This window comes from Lynx canadensis, chromosome A1, assembly GCF_007474595.2.
Source record: "Lynx canadensis isolate LIC74 chromosome A1, mLynCan4.pri.v2, whole genome shotgun sequence".
Lineage (NCBI taxonomy): Eukaryota > Metazoa > Chordata > Mammalia > Carnivora > Felidae > Lynx > Lynx canadensis.
In genome coordinates, this window is record NC_044303.2 from 93749328 (window position 1) to 93776245 (window position 26918).

A 26918-nucleotide genomic window follows, 5' to 3' on the forward strand; every position below is an offset into this window, starting at 1 on the left:
CTCTAAACCTTTCTAGTTTCCACAAATAACCTTTTCAAGTATCAAGTAACCTTAGTTGTCAAACTACATGCATGTGGACTGTGTTTAGATTAAAACGTGGAGAGAGGTTATTGTGTCTCTTGGCTAAATTAAAATGAACGAAGCAAAAAAACTTTGGAGGGCAGGAGGAGTTCTCTGAAACAGAGCTCAAATGAGACTATTTGGGGTAGGCAAGCTGAAGGGATTCCATTTCAAGATGGTTCCATCTCCACTGTTTTCTGCTAGGCCCATCTACTCATGATCCCTATTTTGCCTCTGAATAAGCCAAAGAAGCTATGTTCCCAATTCAAGGGGGAAGCCAGGAGGTTAATCATTTTGAGTTTTGTCCTAGGCCCTAAACACCTGATAACACCTCAGAGTAACCAGATCTCAAACATGTTCCAGGACATAAGCTTCAAACACACCTTGGCTGACAATGGCATCAAGACCCCTGAAGGCTCAGTTGGTTGAGCATCTGACTCTCGATTTCAGCTCAGGTCATGATCCAGAAGTTTGTGAGTTCGAGACCCACATCAGGCTCTACACTGATGGTGCAGAGTCTGCTTGGGATTCTGTCTCTCCCTCTCTCTCTGCCCCTCCCGTGCTCATGCTCTCTCTCAAAATTAATAAATTAAAAAAAAAAAAAAGATCCTACCTTTGGTAATTTATGGAATAATACCTATTGTTCACCTGACACTCACCTCTGATCAGACCTTCCCCTGGATTCCTGAAGGAACATGTACCCTTGACCCTTCTCTATCATAAACCCCTAACCCCAAGCAATGATGAGACCTTTATCTCGTTTTCCAAGTCTCCCAGACACTCCATCTATTCTCTGTCACTCGCGCTATTCAATAAACTGTCTTCACTTTCTCTGGCTCATGTTTGATGTCTATCCTGCCTGATGCCAAGGACCCTCGTGTTTGGTCCGATGGGACCCTCCCCTGAGCTCACAGACCTGGCCTGCCTGCATCATATTCACACAGTGACATCTTTTTGAAAGGGGACTTGGACAACCTCCATTGTGACCTCAAAGCCAAAGTTGACCTCAAGTTCTTCTTCCCAGCTCATCTCTTAACTCAGACAGAAGACCCTAAGTGCAAAGCATCCCCTGATGGGAAGGAATCCACCTGCACAAGCAATGAGGGCTACCCTGAGCCACCAACTCCCCCTAGGGACTGACCCCAAGAGAATCATCGGGGTGACCTTCACTGCCCACTTGCATGTACTTGACCTTTGTCCCACATTTTCCTTATATAAACCTGGAAGTATTTTCAGTGCTATGGGGACAGTCTTTGAGATGCCAGTCCACTATCTTCCTGGTGTTGGCATCACTGAAATAAATTCCTTTCCTGTTTCACGTCCCTTCATCCCTCTGCCTTTAGGTTTTGTCAGCAGCAAGTGACTGAACCTAGTCTCTTTGGGACCCTGGAGCCAGGTGCCCTTGAACCCTGTGCTCTGGCTACATTTTCTTTTCTTTTTAGGGTAAGCTCTACACCCAACGTTGGGGCTCGAACTCACAACCCTGAGATCAAGAGTCACACACGCTATCCACTGAGCCAGCCAGGCACCACCCGCTCTAGTTTCTGAAGCAAGTTATATTTTAGGGTAAAGGAAAAACATGAAGGGTACTAGAGAGTATGGACCAAGACAGATCTGGGGGCACAGTCACCAAAGTACACACGTCTCTACTAATGACTGGACAAGACAGGAATGTAGATTATGGAATTTCCCCTAGGTAAAATCGAATACCCCATCCATTTTAGAAGCAATCATCTCTATCCGAAAATGGCCTATGAATATTTCTTACTGTTGCAGGATTTTACCACCTCAGTACCCAGGATTCATTGTCTTGCTGCTTCGAAGAATGAAGATGTGGACACAGAATGAGCAGTAGGCAAAAGTTTATTAGAATATAAGATCAGGAAGGAAGAGTAGTAGGAAAGCGCTCTTTACAGAGAGAGGACATTCCAAGGTGAATGCCCGAGGACTATAGGCAAGAGTCCTTGTTTTATAAGGTTCTTGATCAGCCCCCCTTCTTCCCTTCCCCCTCATTCCTTCTCAGGTTCTACTGTTAATGGCTTAATAGTTCTAGGTGCTGGGTTGTCCATTCCTGATTGGCTCATTTCCATTGTATGGGGAGTGGTCTGTGGCCATATCCTTTCTGGTAGGTCATACGCTTTATGGTCTACTACTTACTTTGACTGAAGACCTAATTCCTGAGGGGACCCTCGGGGGGAGTAGGTGGGGTCTGTTACATTCTTAAGAAGAACCTTAAGCCTGAGGGGGTTTGCCATGGTCAGACGCTCCCAGTACTGTTCCAAAATAGGTGTTTTTCCCCACCCAGGGACCTCAGGTCCTAACCTTTCCCCTCTCTGCCTAGTGAATCCTATCTTTTCCTATCATATTACCACCAAAATCCTCGACACATCATAGGCATTACCAACTTCACCAAGTTTCCTTGGAAGATACTTAGAGCAGAGTCTACTAAAGATAATGACAAGATTGACAATTTCACGTCTTCCCAATTCATGATACATCCCTTTCAAAACCACGAGCCTGGGTGGCTCAGTGGGTTGTGCTTGTGCAACCAACTTCGGCTCAGGTCATCATCTCACAGTCCATGAGTTCGAGCCCCGCTCGCCGCTGTCAGCACAGAGCCTACTTCAGATCCTCTGTCCCCCCTCTCTGCCCCTCCCCCACTCGTGTACTCCCAAAAATAAATAGTAAAAACAAACAAACGACGAGCCTTGGGGTGCCTGGCTGGCTCGGTAGGTAGAATATGTGACTCTTGACCTCAGGGCTGTGAGTTCAAACCCCACGTTAGGTATAGAGATTAAATAACAACAAAAAACAAAAAACAGAAAAACAAAAAAACCCACACTTGTGAACCTTGAAAACCTCAAAGGCTTTCGGGGGGAGGGAGGCGGCAAGTCACAATGGTGTGCAGTGACCCTGAAACGGAAGCCCACATGCCCTGCCCACCAGCAGAAAAGCATTCAAGCTTTTGGTTTTTTTGTTTTTTTTTTTTACAAGATTTATATGTTTCCCACCTACAGACAAGGACACAAAACATATAGACACATTCCTCCAAGAGTGGTCACTTTGAAACCACTGTACCAAGGACACTCTTTGAAACATTTCTCCTAAGAGCCAAGACTAAAAAATCCAACAAACACAAAACACAAAAATTTTTAAGACTTTATGAAAAAACAGTATTTTCAATTATTGTCATTCTCCGTGGCATACATGGCACGATAGTTAAATAGGTTTAAAACAAAGGGTGGATGATGGTTCGGCAGTTAGCCCTCGGAATCAGTTTGGAGTTTAAATCCCAACTCTGCCCTGAGCACGTTATTTCATTTTTTTTCCTAACGTTTATTTTTGAGAGACAGAGCATGAGTGGGGGAGGAGCAGAGAGAGAGAGGGAGACACAGAATCCGAGGCAGGCTCCAGGCTCTGAGCTGTCAGCACAGAGCCTGATGCAGGGCTCAAACCCACGAACCACGAGATCATGACCTGAGCCGAAATCGGACACTTACCCAACTGAGCCACCCAGCACCCCAGAATTAAAAAAAATTTTAATGTTTTAAATTTTTTTTGGAGACAGAGACACAGAGAAAGAGTGGGGGAGGGACAGAGAGAGGGAGAGAGATGGAATCTGAAGCAGGCTCCAGGCTCTGGGCTGTCAGCACAGAGCCCGATGTAGGACCCAACCCACAAACCGTGAGATCATGACCTGAGCCGAAGTCAGATGCTTAATCGACTAAGCCACCCAGGTGCCCCTTAACGTTTGATTCTATTTCCTCGCCTGTAAAATGGGTGAAATGTGCTTTAAAAAAAAAAAAAAAAAAAGTCACAGGTCCAAAACGGTGTCACTTAGACCTAGTTCTCAAGGGGCTTAATACCTAGTATAACTACAGTATCAGCCTCCCCTAGAAAGGTCTTACACCATCAGTCAGGAATCTTTTTTTTCTTTTTAAAAGAATTTTTTAAAAAATTTCTTTTAATGTTTATTTATTTTGAGAGAGAAAGACACAGAGTTCAAGCAGGGGAGGGGAAGAGAGAGAGGGAGACACAGAATCAGAAGCAGTCTCCAGGCCCTGAGCTGTCAGCACAGAACCCGACATGGGGCTCGAAATCAGGGACCGCGAGATCATAACCTGAGCCAGGGTCAGACGCTTAACTGACTGAGCCACCCAAGCGCCCCAGGAATTTTTCAATCAGTGCCTGTGAGTCTGATATTCAGGGGCCTCTCCATCTCCCCCCAAAAAGAAAGATGAGGTCATCTGCATGAGAAGACCCCTTGTTTTCCTTGATGGGAAAGCAGTCTTGCAGGGAAGAATCCTTTTCTTCTGCTAAAAACTTTCTTGTCCCGCCCTCCTCCTATAAAAGCCTTCTATTTTGTGTCTCTCCCTCTTCTTAATCCAAGAATTGTTTGATAAAGCCAATGATTCCCAAACGTCCTCGGCTGGATTTTGTTATTTTAACAAATGATGCACTCTCCTTAGCAATATTCTGAGAATTTAACATAAGGTCTACACTAAGCAATTAGCATAGTTTCTGGAACACAGCAGTCAACGCATGGCCAACTTTTGAAATAATAAATCCTTATCTAGGCAACTCTTGTGCAGGCAAACCGCCTGTGGGTATCTTGCGCAACTCACACATTCTAGTATCACCAAGGACCAAGGGTCAGGATCAGGCAAATTTTACTACGTTCTGAAAGATAACAGGCTGAGATCGGTTGGTTTGCTTTAAACGGCCGAAAACCCCCGCATTGTTTCGGAAGCCTCAACTCCTATACCATATGACACAGTAGCTGGGGAGTTTCAATTAAATGACTGCCCATATGGCCAAGCTGATTCAAAGCTGTATTGAAACAAAATTTGAGCCTTACCTGTAAATCTCAGGAGGTCTACCTCTCCGTCCAGTTGAGCCTGCTTTGTTTTCAGGGCAGACGAGTTCTGCTCTCATGCCTCCTCCCCCACACCCATTCGGGTTTTCTAAAGCCCAGCTAACGCCTACTGTGAGCCTACTGTGAGCCAGGGTCAGCAGCCTGGGCTTTTCCGGGAGCTGGTTAGAAACACGGACGCTTCAGTCCCCACTCAGACCTACTCAATTAAAATCACTTTAACAAGATCCCCAGGTGAACCACACGCATTTAACACCTGCTGCGGCTTGTTAATTAACAAGTCCATCCACAGACTCCTGGAGCAGGGAGAAATCTACCCCGAAGCTGGTAACTTGACACAAAGTCCTTTTCCTCTGCGTCTTCCAAGCCAGCGCTTGCTCATTGCTATATAATAGCAAAGAAACACACCTGGACCATATTGTCTTGGTCTTTCAAAAGCTAGATTTAATTCTTGTCTGTCTGAACCTCAAGTTATTCATGTTCACTTTTCCGTTTGGCTCTGGGTATTATAAGCAAATAATAGCACTTGAATACACTAGTACAATTTTGTACTCAAAAGACATTCTGATCATTCGTAAAAAGAGATCTATGGAGTTACATACTATGTTCAGAAATGCTATCGAAGGGGCGCCTGGGTGGCTCAGTCTGTAAGCGTCTGACTCTTGACCTCAGCTCAGGTCATGATCTTACAGTTCGTGAGCTTGAGCCCCACGTGGAGCCCTGCGCTGACAGGGCAGAGCCTGCTTGGGATTCTGTCTCTCCTTCTGTCTGCCCCTCCCCTGCTTGTGCTTGCTCTTTCTCTCAAACTAAATAAACTTAAAAAAAAAAAAAAAAAAACGCTATCGAAAAGCAGAATGTGTCTGTGAAGCCCCCATATAGTGGGTATTTGGTATACACCAGATGCTGTGTCAAACATTTTGTACACATGATCTGAATTACCTGGAGTATGTAGCCGTAGAGATATTTTACAGATGAGGCTCACCGTTAATCACTTGTCACAAATCCCACAGCTATAAATGACAAACCTCAGGAATCCAAAGCAAAAAACCCACACCAACCACTACTACTCCATCCACGTGTTCCAGAGAATCAAACAGGCAGTAAAAACTGAGAATCCCTGCAAATATAAGACAAGTATCTTTGCCCAACAGGGAAACACCCCAATTTAATATGCTCTCCTTTCCCCCAAACCTAGAAACGACTACTAGATCACTGTTCAGACATGTACTACAACGTACAACATTTTTAAAATGTTTTGGGGGGCGCCTGGGTGACTCAGTCGATAAAGTATCTCATGATCTCGTGGTTTATGAGTTCGAGCCCTGCGTCGGGCTCTGTGCTGACAGCTCGGAGCCTGGAGCCTGCTTCGGATTCTGTGTCTCCTTCTCTCTCTGCCCTTCCCCTGCTCACGCTCTGTCTCTGTCTGTCTCTCAAAAATAAATAAACGTTAAAAAAAAAAAGTGTTTTTTTTAATGTTTTGACATTTCCCTATCAACAATTTTAGGGCATGTCAGGTACACTTAAGAAGAAATCTAATGTCACATGTTAGGGGTGCCTTGCTGGCTCAGTAGGAACAGAGTCTTGATCTCAGGGTTGTGAGTTCGAACCCCACGTTGTGTGCAGGGATTACTAAAAAAATAAAAACTTTAAAAAAATAAGTCACATGTTAAAGTTATGAGCAGAACCGGCAACCCAAGAAGTTTTACCAGGAAAACCATTTCTGGGATTTTGCCCAGAATATTGCCATATAGTCAGATGAGCTTTGCTTAAAAATGGAGGGGCAAAAGAATCAAAAGGGGAGGGACCAGATTAAGGTATTACAAAGCCCCTTAAAACACTCATATTTTACCAAATATTGAATCCACTCACCATATATAATAAAAGTTCAATTCATAAGCGATTTTGCAAGAAAGTATCTTCTGCAAAGAATAAGGTACATCTACACCTTGTAACTCCATCATTAAAAAAAACAAAACCTTGCTTTGCTTAAGAGTCAAGGTGTTATAAAATGAACATCTGGAAAAGATACTAATTTTTATGGACATATCATTCCAAAAATAATACTTTTTCTAGTTTCAAGTTGGCAAAGTCCTATCTGCCTCTTTCTCTTGAAAAATCATCTCCCCCCACCAAAGAAAACACCCCAAAACAAAAATACATGGGAAGTGAGAAGCCAACTCCAATTTCAGTGCAACCAGGACACGTGTTAACTATTGTGGCGTATGAGCAAATAAAGAAATGGCAAGTAAATGACCCCATGGAGGAAGCTCAAATCTGAAAGCTTGCACAGGGAGAAGCCCATGACCTGCAAGCCAATTTGTCCACACAGATCCCCAGACAGGTTCTAGAACTGCAGAGACCGTGTGCATCAAGACGTAAGAGAATCACCAGGCTGGAAACCAGATTTTCAAGGTGCTGGGATCCAGCAGTGATAAAAACTGGATAGTTTCATGAGCTCGATCCAGGTTCATGAGTTCAAGCCCCGCATAGGGCTCTGTGCTGACAGCTCAGAGCCTGGAGCCTGCTTTGGATTCTGTGTCTCCCTCTCTCTTTGCCCCTCCCCGGCTCGCACTGTCTCTCTCCCCCTCAAAATAAATATGAAAAAAAATTTTTTTTAATTAAAAAAAAAAGCAACTGGATACAGGGGCACCTGTGTAGCTCAGTTGGTTAAACTTGTGACTACAGCTCAGGTCATGGTATCAAGGTTCCTGAGTTGGAGCCCTGCCATCGGGCTCTGTGCTGACAGCTCGGAGCCTGGAGCCTGCTTCTGATTCTGTATCTCCCTCTCTCTCTGCCTCTCTCCTGCTCAAGCCCAGTCTTTCTCAAAATAAAATAAACATTAAAAGAATTAAAATTAAAGAGCAGTTAGGGTGACATCTGAAGAAAAGACAAAGGTGAAGGACTGTGTGGATATCTGGAACAGCAGGAATTAGCAAAAAGCTCACGCTTATTTTGCAACGAGAAAAAGTAACAGCGGAAAGGCTTGAGATGGACATTATCAGTGCTTGCCCACATCTGCTGGTCTCCCCACCTGGGCACTTGGAGAAAACAATTTTCTCACCCCCATGACTGCCAGCACCACGCGATCCATTCTATCTAATGAAACATGAATGCAGCAAACGACGTGCTGGGGACATTAATGGCTTTAAGCTCTTTTTCTAGAAACTATGTAAACTAGCAATGTTAGAAATGATGTGCTAACAAGGTGGCATCATAAAGCATAGGGAGCCTGATCCCTGTATCGCTGGTGGATGGAAGCCATTGGTGACCTAGAAGAGATTTGGGGAGAGCAAAAAATGAATTTTGGTTAGCTCAGGGTTTATTAGAACTTAGCTATTCAACTCCTATGCGGCTGAAAGGGAGGTCTGACAGGCAGTTATTATAGTGATCAGGTGAGGTTGTGGGTGGTGGGGGAAGGTGGGAGAAAGTGGACTTTGGGTAAATTCTCAAAGTTGAGCCAAAGGGACTGCTTAAAGGTTAGTGTAGGGAATAGTTCACCCCCACCCCCACCCACTTCCAGACATAGGAGGCGGGGCTTCTAAAGAAAACTGAAGAAGTAACTCAGGGACAGGAAGTACGTGCAGGAGACCTCCCAGGTACATGGCTTTCTAAGCCTTCGTTTTTGTATGTTGTATTATTTCAGAACATTATAAACACCCTTATTTAAGCACTCAGCACAACAGCCAAATAGCCTTTTTCCCCTCAAATACATGCAGCTTCTTCCCATTTGTGCCAGCTGTTCTCCATTTAAGCCACCCCCAGAACTACCACCAGATGCCTGCTTTCCCTTCTCCGCCCCAGGAAGGTGATCCCCACTGCCTGCATCCCTAGAGAGCCCTTGCTGGGTGGCTTCCAGTAGGCTATTCTGGTGGTCAATAGGCAGTACCAACAGATCCAGTGAAGGAGATTTCTGACTCCCTCCCCGTCCTGGCGCCACGTCTCAGGGATCTGCTGCCTCCCATGGTGAGCCCAACTCCCACCAAGCAACCCTTCCTTAATGTCTCACTCTCCCTGACATCTAGGAACACACTTTCCCCTTGCCCTCCTTGCTCTGGAAGCACTAATGGCTTCTGGCTGTCGCTCGTCTTTCCAGGGTCTCACCATTGCTTGTTTCTTCAAGGTCACTCACATCTCAAAGTACCCCTTTCATTCACTTTCCAGCTGAACCATCCAGGGTTATTGCTGTTTCCTGCCAAAACTCTGAGCAGGTCACGATCCCAAAGCCTTCTTGTGCTCCTTGTCCTCTCTACCCAGCATGCACCTCACTCGGCTCTTTGTACGGCCAGCTCCTTAGCAGTCAGGGGTCCATCTTGTGCTGCCCCCTCAGAGGGGCCTCCCTCAGCACGGGGTCTAGCAGAGCCTCCTCCTCAAACACTCTCTAGCGCCTTCCATTTCTATCACCTCCCCCCTCCAGCAAACAGAGCTCCTAAGAGGAGGAACCTGGCTGGGTGGTCTGGTTCACCTGAAACCCAGTAAGCACACAGCACGATGTCTCAGAAAGCACAACTTAAAAACTTGTCCATCAGTGAAGTGGGTTCCAAATCAAACTTAACTAACTTCCGTCGGGTTTGTTAAAGCAGAAGAGTCCCAAGGAGAACTTCAATTCTCAGCGTGTTAATCCCCATAAACAAGCACGTGAAAATCCTCTAAAATGAATGCACATCTGTGGCACCTGGGTGGCTCAGTGGGTCAAGCGTCTGACTCTTGATTTCGGCTCAGGTCACGATCTCACGGTTCGGGAGTTCAAGCCCTGCGTCGGGCTGTGCGCTGGCAGCGGGGAGCCTGCTTGGGTTGCTCTCTCTCCCTCCCTCTCTCTGCCCCTACCCTGCCTGCTCTCTCACAAAATAAAAACATTGAAAAAAAAATAAAACGGATGCACATCTGATAGAAAATAATTTCTTACGAGTATTCTTGGCTAGAACACTTCTCCATTTTGTGTAGCAATAGCACGATTGATCATATTCCCACGTGGGACATGCTCCCGGGATCTAATCAGATGATGGACCATGGCAAAAATTTCACAGACCCAGACTGTGTTCAGTGCCCAGGAGATCGCTCCGACTCCTACTCCTTTCCCCAGAATGCAACTGTGAATATGAGGCTAAGTTATTATACACTATCATGGGACAACACGGAATTGACTTTTTTTTTAAATTAAAACCCATGAAGCATAAATAACAATTCATTGTGATGCACGACTATCAGAGCCCCAAGGCCTGAGAGTATGAATGTGAACTGAAAGAACACACATATAATCAATATCTGATCTATTATGGACCAGAAAAGCAACATCAGAGAATCTGATCAGTTAGCCCAAGAAAACCAGCTTCACGTCAAACTTTTCTAATGATCCCTTCGGCAAGAATCAGGCTAGTAAGGACATGCCCAGAATAACTTTATGTAAAACCTTTGCTCTTAAGCTAATATACTCGGCAAAACATCTCTTCGTGAAAGGTTTCCATTTTCCACAGAAACATAACTGAGAATTCCCAGAATGCAGTTCAATAATTACACTTATTTTAATTTTTATTCAAAATGAAAGAAAACACGGAGAACAATTTCTATACAACTATACAACGTTTTAAGTGGCTTCCCTATCCTATTAAAGCTTTATATTTAAAATGCTTACATTACATGATATGTGCTTACACAAGCTTGAGGCTCAAACTTGACCACACACGTGACTCTAGCAGTCTTACTGCACAATGATCCACATAATACTGCATATTTGTTTAGTTCAGCCTATGTCATAAAGTGCTTATTCATCGGTAGGAAGGTACAAACCTACTAAACACTCAACTTCTCCATGATATTTCCTACTCCGGGTAGGGGGGGAAAAGGCGAATTTGATGCTACCAGCCTGAATAACAGATTTCCACTTAAAATATATATATTAAAAACAAGCAAACAACAAGGAAACCAAATCAGGCCTAAGATTTTGGTGGGTCTATTAAGAGAGATCAAAAGCATTTCAAAATCATTAGCGCTACAATGTGTAACAGCTTAGTTTCTGAACATTCTGACTTCTAAAAAATAAGCAGTTTAAGTAAAAACCCTTTAGAGGACATCTTTCAAAAATGAATGTAAAATGTCAAAGTATTAATTCTTCAAATTAGAAGAACTTTTAAAAGGGTACACACAAAGTCAATATGATTTTCATTATTATTCCTAAACTAGACTTGTAGTTTTACTGACTTTTACAGATGCTTATTGCCAAACAACAGGCCATAGAAAATATCATCCAACTAACCAGTAAGTTACTCTACATTTTAGAACATATTTAATGACATTAAAAATATTTCATGAACTTTCCAAACATGTAAACATAAACCAGGGCAATGTGATATGTAATATTGGTGCCAAAAAATGAAAATCACAGGACACAATAAGAGGGCAAAGAACAAATATGTTAAATATCAGTGCAGCTTCTCTAATATTTGTGAAAAATAAATTATTTGATACAGATGCAGGTATTTTCAGAGTAAGAAAAACTGAAGACAAATTTTCTAAAAAAAAAAAAAAAATTACACCAAGTGAAAAGCTGCTTGTGCTAGCCAAGAACTTAGTGTTTCCTGCAAAAACAAGAAACAAAAAACAAAAATGTTTACACACGATCAGGTATGGGCATTACAGGTAAGCGAACTCTTAAAAATATCCTTAAAAATACAATTTGCCGTCTCAAAAGAAAAAAAAGCAGTATTCATTTTCTGGGGAATATACTCTGAATATTAGTTACACACTTCAAAATACATAATTTCCCATTTAAATATACTACCATTTCTCTGGCCTTTATACTAACTATACCTTTGTTTTCTTGTGAAAAACATACACAAGACACAATGCTAAGTACTAATTTCTATCCATGAGGCATCTAAAAAATAGCTTCTCTTAAGACATAAACATGATACCAAATGAAAAACCAAACACAAAAGAAACATAACAATAAATAGTTTTGTATCCCTTCCCCCTCAAAAAAGAAGTATCAGTATCAGCAACACTGACTGACATAAATACATTAGATTTCCTGTTCATAAGAAAAGAAAGACAATCCAGTTACAGTGTTTCACCATTTCAGGGTTAACCAGGAGAGAGCGTCTTTACTCCCGCAGTTTGTGAAAGGCAGGATGAAGACACGAAAGAGGCAAGACTGTTTAGGTTTTTCCGATTTAAGAAGAAACACACACAAAATACAAGTGTGGCCACAGACTACTTAGATGATGTGTAATTAGTTACGAAGGTTAACACAGAGCCGTCGTTTTGCTCCCCTTTTTCACCCTAAGTCACATCACGTGCTTCAACTACATGTCCTCTTGGTATTCTAGATATTTTGCTGTGATGGGTTCCTCAAGCTGAATTCCTCCACTGCCCATTAATGCAAATGCTGGGTACATCGTGTGCGAACAGTCCACCTGGCGCTCGTAAAGGGATTTCATGTGATCCATGTCATAGAAAGCCACTCTGCCTTTGTCATAGTCAAGGAAAATCCCTATACTTGTTGGCATCGGAAGAACTCTATTCTCAGGTTCATTGGCGGAAGTGGCTGACTTGGGTATGAAAAACTTCTTCATGCCTATGGTGACTAACGTGAAGGGCTGTGAATCAAAGCAGGCATCTTCACTTCCGCTGTCATGGCCGCTGTCTTGCTCGTATCTAGAACACAATACACGCACAAAGCAGTCTTAGCTGTGGCACCATCCACAGGCCATCAACTATCCTCAGAACATTTTCACAAGATAATATATGTTGCTTTATTTTTTTAAGCTTACATATTTTAAGAGAGAGAGAAAGCACAAGCAGCAGAGGGGCAGAGAGAGAGGGAGAAAGAGAATCCCAAGCAGGCTCTGTGCTCAGCATAGCGTGGAGCCTGACACAGGGCTCGAACTCATGAACCAAGAGATCATGACCTGAGCCGAAACCAAGTGTCAGACGCTTAACTGACTGAGCCACCCAAATGCCCCGACATATGTTGCTTTAAAATGAAGTTGTGGCTCAGTGGGTTAAGCGTCCGACTCTTGATTTCAGCTCTGGTCATGATGTCATGGTTCGTGGGACTGAGCCCCGTGTCAGGGGCTCTGTGCTGACAGTGAGGAGCTAGCATAAAACAGCAGCTTATAGAGATTTTTGATACAAACGTCCTTCCTTCATTTTCCGATGCATACTTCACTTTTTATGTATTTGTGATCATACTATATTGACGCTTTTAATCAGGTCTCACTGATATTTCTGATGTCACAAGCCTTTTAAACATTATTAATATCAATATTCTATCAAGTGGTCATGGCACCATGTTTAATTAACCATTTCCCGATTACCACAGTCACTGTTTTGTTAATTTCTCACCCTTGTGCACCCTTTCCTGTCACTCAGATTACCAATTTGGGGTTCTGTTCACACAAGAGGTCATAAATTATTTGTGTGGGCTAGTATACATAATACCACATAAAACGACAAAACCACACAATCCCCATTAAATAATCAATCTCTTTACAAACTGGAATTCTTTGATGTGGAAACCTGTTTACCGTGACCCAATTTTGTAAAGTACCTCCAGGGGAGTTTAAAGAAATTATGTCCCATTACAAAAGAACGATTTCATACCAATTATGAGGTATGGCAGTTGGAAGCATTTCACTATACGTGTGAGTAATTTTTATCACAGAATTAAGGAAATGGATATGAAAGATGTTCAAAATTTAAAACTGTGGGGAGCTTGGGTGGCTCAGTCAGTTGAACTTTCGACTCTTGATTTCGGATCGGTCATGATCTCACAGTCGTGAGACTGAGCCCCACATCAGGCTCTGTGCTGACACTGTGCAGCCTGCTTGGGATTCTCTCTCTTTTCTCTCTCTCTCTGCCTCATCTCCCCTCTCCCTCCCCCCACCCCCGCACTGCTCTCTCTCTAGGAGAAAAAAGGTTTAAGAAATTTTTAAATTAAAAAAACCTTTTTTCATGTTTATTTTTGAGAGAGAAACAGAGTGTGAGCAGGGGAGTGGCAGAGAGAGAGGGAATCACAGAATCTGAAGCAGGCTCCAGGCTGAGCTGTCAGCACAGAGCCTGAGTTGGGGCTCGAACCCACAAACCATGAGATTATAACCTGAGCCAAAGTTGGATACTTAACCAACTGAGCCACCCAGGTGCCCCTAAATTTTTTTTTTACTTGCAAAGCTACAGGATAGTCGAGAAGTACCCAAAACAGGCTTAGATACTTGAGATTTGTATCCCAAGACCTCCTGACTCCTTTCTGGAGCCAGCCACATCCGCACAGCCAGAACACCTGAATCTAAGGAATGTATTCCAGATGTAATAAGCAAACCCACATCAGTTTCCAGTCTTACCTGGGCAAACAACGATGTGTACCTTTAACAGAATCACCAAGTTCTAGATCAATAAAAAGAGCCTACCTTGGACTAACTGCATCCCGGGGAGAATGGAGCCATTCTTGTAGTTTATCACTGGAAGCGACTCCCACTTTTACCAGGTATGAATATGGTTCCACGCGGAAGGCCCAGAAGTGCTTCCCCTTGGTAATTCCAACGTCTCCAATGATGTAGTCTAAACTGGTGTAATAACCCACTTGGATACGCTCCGCAGCAAGCAGAAGATTAAACCCAGCTCTACTCTCAACACGGTCTCTCTTCAAGTTCAGCAAGAGGCGTTCATTATTATAGCCACATTTTTCATCAAAGAGGAAACTAAAAACTGTAAAGAGAGCTTAAGATTAGTCTCATCATTATCGGTGAGCACTTCTATAACTGACGGTTAAATAGGATCTGTTTTTGAACTAGAACTTAGTGAAAACTGACTTGAAGAGGAATGTGTCACATGACCCTAGACAAAGTATTACAAACCGAATCCCCAATTGGGAAATCACTTCCAGTAGAGTCTCTATGCCTGAAAATCTCTAGGAATGTCAAACAGCAGAAAAAGTATTTCAAGTGTACGAGAAAACTCAACAAACGTGGTTCCTGGGAAGAGACACAGCGGATCTCTTCTATTTTACACTACTGGATCTGTCCCTTTTCCCTTTAATATAAGGGGATGTACTTTCTCATAATTACCTGTACAGTTTTCTAAATATTTATTCTAAATATTAGCAATTTCAGTAGGGGCTTTTCCTTATCAATCCATAGGGCAGACATGAAAAACTGTACAGTAGTTTAAAAAAAAAAAAAAAAGGCACACGTTTTGGGTTTAGAGAGACCAGAGTTTTAATCCCTGGTGAGGCATTTTTGTTTGGTTTTGAGTGGGGTGGAGGGGCAGAGAGAGAGGAGGACAGAGGATCTGAAGCGGACTCTGTGTTGACAGTAGAGAGCCCAATGCGGGGTCTGGCTTGAACTCCCGAACTCACAAACTCAGGAACCAAACCATGAGATCATGACCCGACCCTTAACCAACTAAGCCACCCAGGCACCCTCCAGCTGAGGCATTTAAATGGAGTTTAACTTAACCTTTGATTTCCTGACTACAGAATGGACAGAATACCACTCTCTTAAGTCTCTATCAACTCAGATCCATTAAGCAGAACATTGGCTCAAAAGTGGAAATGACCCAAATGGTCATCAACAGATGTACAGATAAAGAAAACGTGGTCTATCCATACAGTGGCATATTATTCACCCTAAATAAGCAAGGAGATTCTGGTACATGCTACATCGAGGATGAAACCCCAAAGAAGCCAGGCACAGGATTATATCCATCCACTTATATGAGGTACAGGCAATTCATAGAAGCAGAACATAGAATCGAGGCTCCCAGGCTCTGTGGGGAGGGGGGATTTGTGTTTAATGGGCACAGAGTTTCAGTCTGGAAAAAATGAAAATGTTGTAGAAATATGAGTGGTAGTGGTGGTACAAAAATAGGAACGTACTTAATGCCACTGTCCACTGATGTGCACACTTAAACGTGGTTAAGACAGTAATTTTTGACTATACTATATACCATGATAAAGAAGAAATTGTGTACTAGTAAGCTAAAGCCGTTCTCCATATGTAGGCGGACCATCTTCTCTGGGAATGCCTATCGCCCTGGCCTGGTATCTTCCCATCAATCTCAAAAGTCTCCCCATTTGCAAAATAAAAATTGTAACGGTCACCCTGGTCACCTTATTCCTAGAGGAGAGAAAGCCAACTCTGGGGATGCGTGGCTGACTCAGCTGGTGGAGCACACAACTCTTTATCTCGGGGTTGTGAGTTCGAGCCCCCACTGGGTATAGAGATTACTTAAAAATAAAATCTTAAAAAAAAAAGAAAAGAAAGTAAGAACTTTGAATGTGTCCTTTCTTCCTTCCCCCTCCACCAAGTCACTGAAAACCCAGCAGCTACTTCCAGATTTCTTTTTAATTCCACTTTCAGTCAGACAAGAAAAGAAAGGGGAAACTGCCTTAAATGTACAAATATTTATTTCATACTTGCAAATCCACCCTAAAACTATCAGATTTTATTCAAATTGAAGATAACCAATTTTCGCCAACCCTACTTTATTTGTATTCTACTTTTTTTTTTTTTTTTTTAATTAGCCACAATGTGCATGAAAAACAAGTAGTGGCTAGTACACTTTGGACAAAAAGGGAAGGAAGGACAGACTGTACAAAATATGGACACACAAGCCACTAAAAACAGGCAGGGGCTGTGGGGTCTAAAAACCAACTGCAGGAACCTCAAAGGGAGGGAGCAACAGGGCACAATGTGTGCCCGCTATAACCAGAATGAACCCAGCACTGGTTCTCAGCGTCCCTGGTCTGTGGAGACACTGCAGGGAAACCGCTCACCTGCAGATGATTCTTTCTACAAAAATCTATGGGCACTCTGTAAGTAGCACCAGTGGTTTCAGACTTGGGAGGTGGGGGGTGCCTGGGCAAGATGAGCTTTTAATATTGAGGGGGGCAGGAATCACCAAGTTCGAGAGAACATCCAGACACATCAGAATGAGGTTAATCAAAATATTTCATATTATGCCAATATTTTTTTTTAAATCTCCCAAGATCTATGTTACAGGGAGTTCTATAAACCTATCAAAAATACAGAATTATACCATGTAAAAATTGTACGGTAGCATATTTATGCTATTTTTCATTTCAAATTAATAGCCCTCACTCAAATGTCTTCATGTTTTTCTCCATCTGATGTCAGTCCACATTCTAATCCTGTTCCCAGCCTACATGGTGAAATTCAAGTATTCGTCTACTTCCAAAACCTAGCTGGGGATGGAATGGGTTTTCCAGAAAACTTTTTTTCAAACCAATGAAAACTGGTTTCAATGTAGAGCTATATAAAAACAGTGCCTAATTCATTTATTATTTTTTAAAGTCTATTTTGAGAGAGACAGTATGTAAAAGAGCAGAGGAGGGGCAGAGAGAGAGAGAGGGCGAGAGAGAATCCCAAGCAGGCTCCGCATGGTCAGCACAGAGCCCGACTTGGGGCTCGAACTCCTGAACCGTGAGGTTATGACCTGAGCCGAAATCAAGAGCTGGATGCTTAACCGACTGAGCCACCCAGGCGCCCCTAGTTTATTTTTTATCAAGGTCTCTTCCAACTCTGTGGTTTTTTTATTCCCAGTCTTCCCAATACCTGGAGCTGGAGGGGTGTGAAGAATCAGCTCCCTGCTGCAAGGACTACAGATCGAGCCCTTGTAGGCTCTTACTCTGAAAGCATAGTTACAATTGCTTTCCAGATCGGAAACGACTTTACTCGTGCCACACACTTCTATCTCGTTCCAAGACAGCATCTCTTCATCTCTGTTAACCTTCCGATATTCAAGGACATAGCTGTCAGCTTTGTCCTTTTCTGGATGGTGCCAGTTGATCAGAGCATTGTTATACATCTTGCTCTGCTCCTCATTGATCTCTGGCACATCTACACCTGTAAGAAAGAAGAAACCAAACAGAGTTAAAATACTGTTATTTCAGAACCTTTATGTTCCTCGATAAAAATCATGTATTGAAAATACTTACATCATTTCTATTTTTTTTTTTAATGTTTATTCAGTTTTGAGAAAGAGACAGACCATGTGTGGGGGAGGAGCAGAGAGAGAGACACACACACACAGAATCCGAAGCAGGCTCCAAGCTCTGAGCCATCAGCACAGAGCCCGACATGGGGCCCGAACCCAAGAACCATGAGATCATGACCTGAGCCGAAGTCAGAAGCTTAACCAAATGAGCCACCCAGGTGCCCCTTAAATCATTTCTGTACTAAGAGTTTTCTAAATTTGTAACACTACGTATAAGAGAAAGAATAACTCCTGTAATGTACAACAACATGGGTGGACCTTGTGGACATGCAAACTGAAATAAACCAGACACAGAAAGGCAAATACTGACGCATGATTCCACTTATGTGAGGAATCTAGAAGAGTCGAATTCATAAAATCAAAGACTGAGATTCTGGCTCCAGGGGCGGGGGAGGGACAAATGGGCAGTTATTAATCAAGAGGCATAAAGTATCAGTTACCTCAAGTATCAGTTAAGCAAGACATATAAGCTCTAAAGATCTCAGTACAACACTGTACCCAGAGTCAGCAACACTGTATTTCCACACTTAGAATTTGTTAGAACAGATCTCAAGGTAAGTGCTCTCACCACAAAATTTAAAATGAGAAAGAGGAGCGCCTAGGGTTGAGCGTCCGACTTTGGCTCAGGTCATGATCTCACGGTTCACGAGTTCGAGCCCCGCGTCTAGCTCTGTGCTGACAGCTCAGAGCCTGGAGCCTGCTTCTGTGTCTCCCTCTCTCTGCCCCTAACCCACTCGCATTCTGTCTCTGTCTCTCTCAAAAATAAATAAACATTAAAAAAAATTTTTTTTAATGAGAAAGAGTAAGCAATGAAGACTTTCAAAGGTATATTTAGGTGTGTAACTAAAAGGGAGAAGAACAAAAAAATAAGACAGACCAAAAAAAGACTTTAGCTTTAAGCATTATATTAATTCTGAAACACCATAAAGTTTTTTAACAATATGCCTTTCAATTTCCACCTACTAAATAGTAATGCTGGGGCTCAAAATATTTAATGTGCCCTCCTGTAATTATATTTTAAAATCAGGGGTGCCTGGGTAGCTCAGTTGGTTGAGTGTCCAACTCTTGATTTTGGCCCAGGGTCGTGGGATCAAGCCCCACGATCTTAAGCATGCAGCCTGATTAAAAGTGTGTGTGTGTGTGTGTGTGTGTGTGTGTGTGTGTGTCTCCCTCCCTCCACCCCCCACCTTTGCCTCTCCCCAACTCACGCTCTCTCTCTCTAAACTAAAACAAAATAAAAATAAATAAATTTTATTAAAAAAAATTTTTTTTAACGTTTATTTTTGAGAGACAGAGGGACAGAGTGCAAGCTGGGGAGGAGCAGAGAGAGAGGGAGATACAGAAGCAGGCTCCAGGCTCTGAGCTGTCAGCATGGAGCCTGATGCAAGACTCGAACCCACAAACTGAGATCATGACCTGAGCCAAAGTCAGATGCTTAGCTGACTGAGTCACCTAGGCGCCCAAAATAAATAAATTTTAAAATCTAAGTTTGGTGACTATAACAAAATTCAATGAAACATCACACAATTTTCTTTCATATTTTCCTCCACAGAGTTGCAAGGCAATTTAAATGAATTTTTCTTGGTATAAACATGATACTAAAATTTCTTTTTTTTTAATTAAAAAGAATTTTTTTTTAATTTTTATCTATTTTTGAGAGAGAGAGAGACACAGAAGCGGAAGTGGGGCAGAGAGAGAGGGAGACACAGAATCCAAAGCAGGCTCCAGGCTCTGAGCCATCAGTACAGAGCCCGATGCGGGGCTGGAACTCACGAATGGTAAGATCAGACCTGAGCCTAAGTAAGACGCTTAACCGATTGAGCCACCCAGGTGCCCCAATACATAATATTTTCTGTAAGAACATCAGAAACTACACAAAACACACTTCAAGCAACTCCAAGATAAGCACTACAACAATTTTTTATAGATCCTGCCAGTATTTTTCTCCCACTGGCAATTCCACTGCATGGTCATGGCAACATTTAACTGTTTTCAGAAACTCAGAAACAGGTTTCTAGTTTTTCATGAAAAACACAACACAAAAGTATCTCAGCTAAATCTCTGTGCATATGCATAATCCTTTCCATACAAGGAACTCCCACAAGCTTAACTGCCCAGGGGTAAGCTATACAAGTCACACACACATACCACACATTCGTCAGAGAAGTATATGAATTGAAAATAAAAGTCTCCCTCTTGTCCTTCTCCCCACGTATATATAAGCAATGTGTAAGCATGTCTGTATAGAGTACATTTATGCAACTGTTATGTTCTACAGCCATGATGAGATCTGGAAAGTCATTCAAAATACATTTGGGGGAGAAAAAAAAAAGCTAGTTATAAAATAACATGACTAGTATACTCCACCCCCCCACACACACCCTTTTTTTTTTTTTTTAAAGCAAAACAGGTGCATGCAGAGGCGCCTGGGGGGCTCAGTCAGTCAAGCATCCAAATTTGGCTCAGGTCATGATCTCACGGTTTGTGGGTTCGAGCCCCGTGTTGGGCTCTGTGCTGACAACTCGGAGCCTGGAGCCTGCTTCAGATTCTGTGTCTCCCTCTCTTTCTGCCCCTGCCCTGTTCATGCTCTGTCTCTCTGTCTCAAAAATTGACATTAAAAATTTTAAAAAGAAGAAGAAGAAACCAACTCTGTCAACACCTTGATCTTAGACTTTTAGCCTCCAGAACTGTAAGAAAATACATTTCTGTTGTCTAAGGCATGCAGTCTATGGTATATTGTCTCAGCAGTCCTAACAAACTAACATAGCAAAGTAAAGATGAAAACATCTTAGAGTCAGTTGTAGCCTGGAGACATCATTTCTAGGTTTCTGCCCTAGAGAAACTCACACACATGTGCACAAAGAACACTGATGAAGATGTTCAATATGGCACTGTTTACAACAGAGAAAAAACAAAAACAAATTGTCTCTCAGTAGGGAAATGACTTATAAAATGAAATACTATAAGCAGTTAAAATAGCTTTTTTCAATGTTTACTTATTTTGAGAGACAGAATGAGCAGGGGAGTTCATTTATTTTGAGAGACAGAGAGTGAGCAGGGGAGAGGCAGAGAGAGAGAGAGGGAGATAGAGAATGTCAAGCAGCTTCTATACTACCAGTACAGAGCCCGACATGGGGCTTGAACTCACGAACCATGAGATCATGACCTGAACCCATATCAAGAGTCAGATGCTTAACCGACTGAGCCATCGAGGCAGCCCTAAAATATAGCTTTAAACCAGAACTTTGTGTGATAATATCTTAAACTTCACGTGTTTAAAAAAGCAATTTACAAAAAGGATACATATACAATGTAATGGCATTTATACAATGTTTAAATTTTTTTTAATGTTTCTTCATTTTTGAGTGAGAGAGAGAGAGAGAGAGAGAGAGAGAACACCTGAGCAGGGGAGAAGCAGAGAGAGAGGGAGACACAGAATTCCAAGCAGGCTCTAAGCTCTGAACTGTTAGCACAGAGCCCAATGTGGGGCTTGCACTCAGGAACGGTGAGATCATGACCTGAGTCAAAGTTGGATGCTTAACCAACTGAGCCACCCAGGCACCCCTATTTCTACAATGCTTAAAAAACACATGAACCAGAGCACCTGGGTGGCTTAGTCGGTTGAGCATCCAACTTTAGCTCAGGTCATGATCTCACGGTTGGTGGGTTTGAGCCCCACACAAGGCTCGCTGCTGTCAGGGTGGAGCCTGTTTCAGATCCTCTGTCCCCCTCTCTCTCTGCCCCTCTCCTGTTCACGCTCTCTCTCTCAAAAATGGATAAACTTTAAAAAAAAAATCTTTAAAAATAAATAAATAAAATAAAAAATAAAACACACAAACTAACAGAATATACTTTTTGTACATAAAAACCTAGTTTTCATAACGGCAAACCGAAGCATTTGTCGTTCCCATACCTTCTGAATTCCGACTACAAGAGTAAGGCTCTGTCATCAGTAAAACTTACCACTAGAGAAGAAGGACAATTCCCCAAGAAGTTCTGTTTGTTTAGATGTATTAACAACATAGTCTTCAAAAGAAGTCTGAGCCGCAGGTCTAAAGCTCTTCAAAGATTCCGTAGCCTTCTGTATTCTGCAGACAGAGATTATTTTATATAAAAACGATTTTTTAAAAGGCCAATCAGACTACATATCTGCCATGTGATTAAAAAAAAAAAAATACTTCCGTCAACTTTCAGGTGAGGAGTGTGGCCGTGCCTTGCACAAAACACAGCACCAGGAGCCACTCGGAGCTCAAGTTGAAAGATACTGCCAAGGAGATCTAAATTCAAAGCAACACACCTGAGGTGGAGTTGTTTCGCCGTCTGTACAAAACAAGACTGGTCCGTCTCCTTAAGCACTTCTTGGGCATATCCCACAAGCCCGTTGTTCTCTAGAAGCCCCTGATACTCTTCCACTTGGGTCTGAAATTTGTCTAATCGCAGTTTCTTAGAAGTGTCAATTGCTTTCAAAACAGATGATTTCCTCTCTTCTAGAATCTCATAGAGCTTTTCAAAATGTGTGATTGCTTCTTCTTTAGCTCTCTCTCCATTACACTATTATAAAACAAGCAACACGTTACCTCATCTGCTAAATCCAAATGTCTTTCCTCAAAATAACCAAAATTCAATTTTGAATGACTCTGACATTTTCAGAACAGTAATTTGGCACTGAATACACTTAGCAAGGAACGATGGCCAATTTTTATTTAGACGTACTTTGTAATTTTATAATACTGTGTTTTCCTTAAGCTTTAATCTCCAAAGCTCAGCAATAAATAATTAAATAGGGAAACAACCTTCAACTTATATACAAAGGAACTTGAGGAAGAAATTAACTGATTTAACTAAAGACACAGGATAATATAATCCTGGAGTTTTTTTTTTTTTTAATTTTTTTAACGTTGATTTATTTTTGAGAGAGAGAGAGAGACAGAGCATGAGTGGGGGAGGGTAAAAAGAGAGGGAGACACAGAATCCAAAGCAGGCTCCAGGCTCTGAGCTGTCAGCACAGAGCCCAACGCGGGGCTTGAACCCACACAAACCACAAGGTCATGCACTGAACCAAAGTCGGATGCTTACCAACTGAGCCACCCAGGCACCCCTTTTTTTTTTAATTTTTAATGTCTATTTATTTTTGAGAGAGAGAGAGAGAGACAGAGCATGGGGGGAAGGGGAATACAATCCCAGAGCTTTTAGTTCATTTCTAATTCAGGCAACTTTTGACCCCTTCTATCCTATTCCAATTTTTTACGAGATGTTAAAACAGTTAAAACTCAGGAAGATGACATCCTTTACTAAGGTATCAGAATGTAACTCTTCTCTTCAAATTTATGTACTTTAATTAGAATTAAATTTTACATGACTTTATGCAAATTATTTAACTTCCGAACCCCTGAGTTTTTCTCTTCTGAAAACTGGGGATAAGAGAAATAATTTGGGGTTTTTTTGAAGATGGGAAAAGATTATTTACATAAAATGCCCACCACAATGGTACATAGTCTGTACACACAGAGATTATATTCCCTGTACATGCAGCTCTTCCCCTACTTGGCTATAAAATGATCCTGTCTGCAGTACTGACTGAACATTTTGAATGTCTGTAACATCAGAGACCAACTAGATTCTGAAAACAAAACCAGCAGAGCCCACGTATGCAGCCATCATTATAGACCCATAAGCAGCAGCCATCAGAAAAAATGCTTCAAACACATTCTTAAAAGCTGACATGTGGAAGAACTACACTGTGCATTTCCCAGTGTCTTCTGGCCAACATTTCTAATGAAAGGAAATTTTTTTCCAGATTCCTTTCTCTGTTTCCTAAACCCAACAGGCAAAAAAAATTTTTAAAGGATAGGGCGCCTGGGTGGCTCAGTCGGTTGAGCGTCTGACTTTGGTCATGATCAGTCAGGTCACGATCTCACGGTCCATGAGTTCAAGCCCCGCGTCAGGCTCTGTGTCGACAGCTCACAGCGTGGAGCCTGCTTCAGATTCTGTGTCTCCCTCTCTCTGCCCCTCCCCAAATCATGCTCTGTCTCTCTCTCTCTCTGTCAAAAATAAACTGTAAAAAAAAAATTTTTTTTAATAAAAATTTTTAAATGATAGGCAGGAGGGAAGGAAGGAAGGGGGACAGAGGGTGGTGACATTTTGGTAGTAGTTCAATGAGAGATCACAACATTGAACTCAAAAGATCATTACGCATAGGTAAAAAGGGGGATTTTTTTTTTCCAGCTAAGTGTAATTATAGAAAAAAAGACCGTGTCACAGTCCTCACTGAGCAAAAGTCAAGAATGCAGACAAATTGTCCAATGGGAAAGATTCTTAACTGACGAGCTGACCAATGCAGCTTAGGTCAAAGGTATAAGAAGCTAGGTAATTTCTCCAGGATCCCAAGGAATGAGCATCTGCATGAACAGGTGACCTGAGAGTTCCTCCATTTTCAGCCTACTGAATCACAAACTCAGCAACGGGTCCTGGGTCTCCCTTATTTCAGAAATAAGGCCAGGGGCGCCTGGGTGGCTCAGTCAGGTAAGCGTCTGACTCTTGGTTTCAGCTCAGATCATAACCTCACGGTTCATGAGATGAGGCCCCATGTCAGTCTCTGCACTGACAACACAGAGCCTGCTTGGGATTCTCTCTCTCTCCGTATCTCTCTGCTCTTCCTTCCTACATGTGCTCGCTCTTTCTCTCTCTCTCTCAAAATAAATAAACATCAAAAAGTAACAAGAAGTAAGGGCAGCATGACTGAGGACCAGTAATAAAACAAACCTAAAATGACCAAAGATACAATCCCTGAAGCAACCTACCAGGTAGGTGATAATTTACCAAGGATTGGGGGATTATATGAAACACAGAGAGTTTTCAATCAGACAAAAATAGGAGACACAAAATCACACTTTTTTTTTTTTTTTTTTTTTTTTTTTTTTAAATTTTTTTTTTTCAACGTTTATTTATTTTTGGGACAGAGAGAGACAGAGCATGAATGGGGGAGGGGCAGAGAGAGAGGGACACACAGAATCGGAAACAGGCTCCAGGCTCTGAGCCATCAGCCCAGAGCCCGATGCGGGGCTCGAACTCCCGGACCGCGAGATCGTGACCTGGCTGAAGTCGGACGCTTAACCGACTGCGCCACCCAGGCGCCCCAAAATCACACTTTTCAAGTACATGGAAAAACAACTTACTTAGGGTGGGGAATGCAATCAGTGAATATCAGGGGAAAAAAATTAGAAACAAAGGCAGTGATGGCGATAATGCTGCTCATTTGCATAATTTCTCAATTTTCGAGCCCATTTTGGGAAATAAAATCTCAAGAAGTAACAGTCTCACACTAGCTAGGATATTGTTATATTGAATCACAGCTTCTACAGTGATCAGGAGTAATGGCCCTTCAGTTTATTTTAAATAGAGGAAAAGAAACACACATCAAGATCGGTGAACATTTGGAATTTTAAAAGAACCCAGTCCTATCTTTATTTTTTACATGCTACCAATTCTCTTCACTTGTTTTACTGAAGTGTAATATACAAGCAGAAAATGGTCTACGTAAGCGTGGAGATCGATGAACCTTTGTAAACACGTCCATGTAACCCGCATCCGGATTAAATGGAGGAATGCTACCGGATCCCAGACACCATCCCTATAACCTTTCCAGGCACCCATCCTTCCCCTCCCCACCCTTCAACCATGCCTATCCTGAATTCTAACCAGAGGATCCAGCTTCCCTTTTGTTGGTACTTTTTACAAAAGGAATGGGTTAGTTTGTACCCCTTTGTCTCTGGCATCTTCCTTTCAATACTATTGCAAGATTCAGCTACATTGTTGCATATAGTTGTAGATACTCACTCTACCTCTGCTTAACTTCCACTGTTGATGGATGTGTGGGTAGTTTCCACTTTGTGGCTGTTCCAAACAACACAGAGATGGAACATTCTGATACGTATGTTTTGGTGAACGTATGTCAGGTATATATACTTAGGGATAGCCGGCATTTTAAATCAACCTGGTCCCAAGCACACACAGTATGTATTTCAGATGCATTCTGTTCATTTTGTAAAATGCCGATAATTGGCAAAGCGATCATTTACCTCACGTGACTACTTCTGACACCGTAACTGCCACGTGAAGGGGGAGTCATCCTCTGCCCTGTGCTTCAATATAATTTAATCACCGCCCCTATCAGGAGCTGATCACACATTGTAACTTAGCTCTCATACGTGTTTTCCTAGTCCCAGAAAAGCAGGGGTGAAATCCAACACAATCCTGTAAGCCCAGCGCGTCCACTCCCCTCAGGGTTTTGTGAAGGAACACATTCTCTAGATGGATAAATAAAAACATGCAAACCAGGTTAGCACTTACCTCGGTTTCTTTCATTAACAAGTTGAGTTCAGAAATTTGACTCTTCACCTGGCTCTCCTTGCCAATAAGGTAATCAATATCCTTTGAAAGCTTTTCCTGTTAGAGCATATCAGAAACACAAATAAACAGAAGCAGGAGTTTAACAAAGGCCTCGCAGGTTTTTCCTGCTTTTATTTATTTATTTTTTTCACACAATACCCATCTTCTTCTTTAGCCTATGATGAGAACTGGAGACTGTCATTATATATATATTTTTTAATGTTTATCTATTCTCGAGAGAGAGAGAGAGAGAGTGAGAGAGAGGGTGAGTGAGGGGCAGGAAGAGAGGGAGACACAGAATCTGAGGCAGGCTCCAGGCTCAGCTGTCAGCACAGAGCCTGACACGGGGCTTGAACTCATGAACTGTGAGATCATGACCTGACCCAAAGTCAGATGCCTGACCGACTGAGCCACCCAGGCGCTCCTGGAGACTGTCATTATTTTTTTTTATTTTTTTTTTTCAACGTTTATTTATTTTTGGGACAGAGAGAGACAGAGCATGAAAGGGGGAGGGGCAGAGAGAGAGGGAGACACAGAATCGGAAACAGGCTCCAGGCTCTGAGCCATCAGCCCAGAGCCTGACGCGGGG

The 26918-nt window shown here is 42.4% G+C and overlaps 1 protein-coding gene across 2 annotated transcripts in view; it reads right to left on the reverse strand.

Moving 5' to 3' along the window:
- Positions 1–10428: 10428 nt before the first annotated feature.
- The window catches only part of TRIM36 (tripartite motif containing 36), a 45546-nt gene continuing 29056 nt past the window's right edge, over positions 10429–26918 (reverse strand). For both annotated transcript variants that reach the window (XM_030316761.1, XM_030316764.1), the window contains exons 5-10: positions 26291–26386; positions 22239–22492; positions 21905–22029; positions 17500–17790; positions 14335–14632; positions 10429–12583 (exon numbers count right to left, since the gene is read on the reverse strand). In XM_030316761.1, coding sequence (XP_030172621.1) covers positions 12232–12583; positions 14335–14632; positions 17500–17790; positions 21905–22029; positions 22239–22492; positions 26291–26386 — 1416 coding nt within the window. In that variant the 3' untranslated portion in view covers positions 10429–12231. The remainder of the gene's footprint in view (positions 12584–14334; positions 14633–17499; positions 17791–21904; positions 22030–22238; positions 22493–26290; positions 26387–26918) is intronic.